The sequence below is a fragment of the Dermacentor silvarum genome, chromosome 4 (genome assembly GCF_013339745.2).
Source record: "Dermacentor silvarum isolate Dsil-2018 chromosome 4, BIME_Dsil_1.4, whole genome shotgun sequence".
NCBI classification, from domain to species: Eukaryota; Metazoa; Arthropoda; class Arachnida; order Ixodida; family Ixodidae; genus Dermacentor; species Dermacentor silvarum.
In genome coordinates, this window is record NC_051157.2 from 147,888,158 (window position 1) to 147,893,585 (window position 5,428).

Here is a 5,428-nt window from a genome sequence, read left to right on the forward strand (position 1 = left end):
TGAGTGCCACTTCTAAATTTCGCAAGTCTTGTATGCGTGTATGTGTTGGCCAGTGTTGTATTCTTGTATGCAGTTGATAATCTGGTAACCTACGAGCACTTTACTGCAGCGCTGTCGGCATTTTAACGGCAAAGAATGCGTAGCTCTCTCTGGAAGGGCACTGTTCTATACAGCGCACTGAATTTTAACATATTTTTTTAGTGTTGGTGCCGATAATGGATTACAACAGAGGTCAGTGCTGTAATAAAATAGGTTACCGTGTGTGGCTAATAGCGTTTATGGTTAAACGTGAGGCTCCTATGAGAACGGCAGTTTTTGTTTGATAAAATTAAAGCACTGCCAATCTCCTTAGCCAAATGCACACTCAGACACATGCTCTCAGAGCCAAATAAAATTTCGTTCCTTGTGTGCACAAGCAGGAAACATTGTGAGACAATAAACTTTCCAAAAAAACACCACTGCTGTTTATTCACGGCAGATTGCCATAATGGTTTCCCAGAATAGAGACAAGATTTCTATGGAGTTCATTCGACTCCTCTTGCAGCTTCAGCGCCTTCTTTGCGAGCTTCAGCTCTTTCTTTGCAATTTTGTTGGATCTTTCCGACTCAATTTCAACAAGTTGAGCCACTCTCTCAATAACTGATGTGTGTGCCCGCTTCCTGCGGGCACTGCCACGTGTTCCCTGATCAGGGGTGGCACGCGTTGTTGGTTCCAGAGCGGCTTGGCTTGCCAGCGAGACTTCGCCGTCCTCCGGAGCGACAATATGGGGCGTGTCCGCACGTGCTTCCCAAGACTCTATCACTTCAGCCCCATCCTCGGCTTCTGTGACCACGTCCACCTGAGCATAAAAGATAAAATATGTCATACTCTTCAGTGAGCATCAATATATTTCCAGCACTGCCACATTCACTTGTTTCTCATGTTGCAGTTTATTAGCTCTTTGCACTTAGAAACTGTTCCTATGTGAGGCTATAACTTGCAGCCACAACTCGCTGCTATTTATTTCAGGAAGAGAAGCCCTAGTCAAGTTTGCACATTTTGAGCCCTTCACTGTGGAATATTATGATGCAAATTAACAGCTTGTTTTCTCTCAGGCATGGCAAAGTTGTTGAAGGATGGCTAACAAAATCCTTACTAAACAGTGAATTATCCTTTTTTGAACATTTGTTTCCCATGTCACTGTGACAAAGACACGTGGCTTCTTTGTTTTGATGTTCTGCTTTTTTTCATGTGCGCTATACACTGTAGCTTTTGTTCATTTGTTTGGTTTAGTGACGTCTGATAAAAATGCTATTTTTCTCTGGAATAAACATTTTAATCTCACCTGAGATGTAACGCCAACCAACTTCCTGTTGTTTTCTCTGAACTGTATATGCATCCGTCAATAATAGAAAAAGTGCATGTATATGGTGCACACTTTGTCTTGAAGGCCTAGGTATTTTTAGAACATCATGCGTCTGTCATGATGCATAGGAATTACTCCAACGCTTCTTACATCATATAATTGTCTCACCTGCAAGCTCTCTTCTACGAGGCTGAGGTCGTTTGCCGGCAAAGATCCCAGAAACCGATGCAGGCGGCTGTAGTACGGCCAGCTCACTGGTGCTGACCCAGTGGCCGTCTTGCCCTTTTGTCTGAAAAAAGAAAACGAATAAAAAAAGCACAGATGTGATATGCCAAACACACAGCTCTGAATTCAATAGTTGTCGCACAACTTGTTTCTTATTATTATTACCCTGCATAACAATTGACGTGTTGTCAGGTAGAAAAAGCGTGGTCTGTACATACTGCTTGCAATCAATTGTTTAACACTTGATTACTATTATTGCTGTCCTTCCCTGCACTTATCTAAAAGTGAAGCTTTCAAACAATGCATACCAATGGACCCTTCATGTGTTTTACGTAACAAGGGTCAGCAAATGATAAGGTTGCGTGTCCACAGCGTTTCTCAACAACCTAACTTCCTGAAAAGCCCATCGCAAAGTTTAATTCATACAATGTTTGTGTGCGCGGCGATGCAAAATTAGTAGGGCAGAAACGTGGGCCGGTTGGGGTAGCATAGTTAAAGTTCTGGAAGACCAGTGCTTAGACGAGATACAGTGAACAACGGCGCAATGTGCGTATCGTTATGCTTTGTGTATCTCGTCTAAGCGTTGGTCTTCCAGAACTTGAATTCCAAAATTTAAATGCTCGTTGTGTAACCTGTGGCGGTAATGTGGTACTGTTCTATTCACGGCACAAGCTAATCAGCCCGGCTACCTAAAAGTAGACTGTACTAATATTGTAGAACGAGCGTAGTATTCTCTACAACATGCATTCGAAATATGTTGCGTCGATAATGTGACTACGGCGCGTAGTCAACATATCGCAAACGCCACGAGGCCTACTGTTGCACGACGATTGTTGCGCGCAAGGCGTACGGCACATACCAAAGTCTAGCACGAGAAACATCCGCGCACGTGCGAATTATCGTCTTACCTGTACTGTTGCCCCAAATTTTCAATCTTGTGGCGCAGCTGTTTTGTGGTCACAGAGGTCCCGCCGGCCGCCTTGTTGAAGTCCTCCGTCATGGCGTCGTAAACATGGGCATTATGCTTATGAGCGCGCAGATGAGGTAAATAATCTTCCCAAATATTGATTAATATGTCCGTCATGGACCTCGTCCACACAAAACGCTTCGCAGCATCGGCAGTTGCGGGTGGCACGTTCTCATCCACGGAGGCCGCCATCTTTCCGTCTCCGTTCAGGGCTGTCAACTGAGACCCTCGACCTCCGTTGAGGCCAACGATCGTTGAGATGTCGATGGCAGTTGGAGTTGCCGTGTAAATTCGGTAAACTGCCATTGACATCAACTGCCATCAGCTCAATGGCAGTTGAGAGTGCCCGTGTAAAGAGGGTATTCTGACATTATAAATGGTAACGTATTTATTGTGAAAGTCTTCATTTTGTTGTTTCTCAATTGCCACAAAGACGGCCTGATGGTCGGTGAGGCGGGAGGATAAGGGGTTGTCGTCCAGTGACTTGAACACGTTTCGGGTGCTATCCTCATCTGAACCCACTCGCCTGGCCACTTCGTACTTACGACGCTTCTCGAGGCGTGCGGCTCGTTTTTCTTCCGTCTCTTCTGCGTCGTCTACACCGGGGCTTTTAATGGGTATATAAGTACAATCTATGCACCCAGTAACCCCGGGGAATCCTCCAATGCCATAGAACCTAGTCATGACTGACCTCGCTTCACTGGCGTTTGGCAGCCGAACGTATTTGGGATACAGACGTAGGCATATCAGCTGTGTCTTATCTCAAATGTATCGGCATATAGAGGGTTGGGATACACACACAAGGTCCCCTACAACAGTTTGCATGGCACCCGTTCCGTAAAAACGCAGTGCGATGAGGACCTTCAACAGAGCAGGTAGCGGCGCTCCTCTGTTGTCAGTGTTACAAAGCAGTTGCAGCTCTGTCAGTATGGTTGCAACAGCTCGCTTGGAAAAACGATACCGGGCTAGAAACTCCACTTCGTTGTAGTGTTCCAGTGGATAATGCCTGTCAATCACATGCCAGACTGGAGTCAACGGCGGAGGCTTGTACACAGTCCCGTAAAGAAGTTCACTTGCACGCCGAAGAAACCTTGCATAGCTTTCGAAGCTATCGTCGTCGGATAAATATCGCAAGGCCGTCATTCTCGCGGCTCGCTTTTCACAGAAAAAAATGACAGCAGATCCACGAGGTGAATGATGATGAGTGGGCGAAGCTCCGGAGGGAATCATCGGATCTCCCGCCAATGCCTCCTAAAAAAATGTCACAGTTTCGCCCTAAGGGCGAAGCAATGAATGCGATAGCAACACAGCAATGCCATACGAAGGTGAGCGGCTTTGGTAGCAACAACACGCAGAACTGTTGTCGACGCCATCGGCGTTTTGCCCGCGTTAGCTCAAAATGCGTGCGGCGTTGGTGACTGTTGCTGGAGCCTCTGATATAAATAGGCACTTGGTGCCGCAGCTAAACGTCGCCTCCCTTCCCTCCCCCTCCCCCACGGCCTCTCGCGCGTCCGAAGAAGGCGCGTTTGCTCTACATATATGGTGATTGTAAAGGAGAAAAGAGACGCCTACTTCTGCAGCCCTTAAGGTATGTCACCACCTTTGAAAAGGCACTTTTTAAGAAAAATATACATTTTCTCTTTATTAGATTTCGAGAATTCCCAAACATTCAAAAAATGTCACAGTTTCGCCCTAAGGGCGAAGCAATGAATGCGATAGCAACACAGCAATGTCATACGAAGTAAGGTGAGCGGCTTTGGTAGCAACAACACGCAGAACTGTTGTCGACGCCATCGGCGTTTTGCCCGCGTTAGCTCAAAATGCGTGCGGCGTTGGTGACTGTTGCTGGAGCCTCTGATATAAATAGGCACTTGGTGCCGCAGCTAAACGTCGCCTCCCTTCCCTCCCCCTCCCCCACGGCCTCTCGCGCGTCCGAAGAAGGCGCGTTTGCTCTACATATATGGTGATTGTAAAGGAGAAAAGAGACGCCTACTTCTGCAGCCCTTAAGCGAGCACGGCGCAGAACGCGCGTTTGTTCTCCGCCGTGCGTTCACTCCCCGTGAAAGACGCGCCCCTCGCGCCCTTTCACTCGCACATACAGCGTTCGGCGCGCGGCGACGATTTCATCTCCAAATGACGTCATACGGAACCTCACGGCGACGGCGACGGCGACGGCGACGGCGACGGCGACGCCGACGGCGACGGCGACGCCGACGGCAGAAATCTGCTTTTGAGTGTCCATATAATTGCTATCGCAATAAAATGTGCTGCAGAAAGAATTAGGTTCTTATTTTATTTAGTTCAAAAGTTATAGCCAACTTACTAACAGCTGGCGAACGGTTCTGAAACCGAAACGAATGTGGTGTGGTAACAGAAACTGATAACTCAGCGAAAAGCAACGGCGTATATTGAGATTTTTTGTTATGTTTTAGATTGATACGGAAAATTTTATTCAAAGACAATTTGTAAGGCTTCCTTTTTTTAAACATTGCCCAAATTTCCGTAAGGGGGATGCCTGACGTTACAAGCGTTAAAAGTGTGTCTCTGTTGTTCACGTTGCGCGCGCTTTATGCTGCCGCTGTGAATGCTACCGGGATCGTCGTTTTTATAGCTATTATTTTTAGTAGCAACAGTAATAACATAGGCTGAACGTTTTTACAGGAGGGCATGGCCAAGTTCAAGGTAAAAATGCGATTGAAACAAAAGCTTCAATCAAAACTTTCGAAAAAATAGAAAACATTCGAACAAAGATTCAAACGAAAGTGAAGCCGGTTTATGCTAACCTTTGTACGGATTTAAAGAAGTGCCTGCACGGAAAATTCCAAAATGTAACGAGAGTTTCAACGGTATGATATGGCAACGGGTGCCAAAGACGTCCGCGTGAGCCTGCC

General features: G+C 46.6%; 1 protein-coding gene across 1 annotated transcript; it reads right to left on the bottom strand.

Moving 5' to 3' along the window:
• Positions 1-452: 452 nt before the first annotated feature.
• LOC119448343 (uncharacterized) lies at positions 453-2,895 on the bottom strand. The gene is made up of 3 exons (XM_037711700.2): positions 2,479-2,895; positions 1,514-1,634; positions 453-838 (listed from the first exon to the last, which is right to left on the bottom strand). The coding sequence occupies exons 1-3, from the start codon at positions 2,847-2,849 to the stop codon at positions 470-472; spliced, it is 861 nt and encodes a 286-aa protein (XP_037567628.1). The 5' UTR covers positions 2,850-2,895; the 3' UTR covers positions 453-469.
• Positions 2,896-5,428: the final 2,533 nt, after the last annotated feature.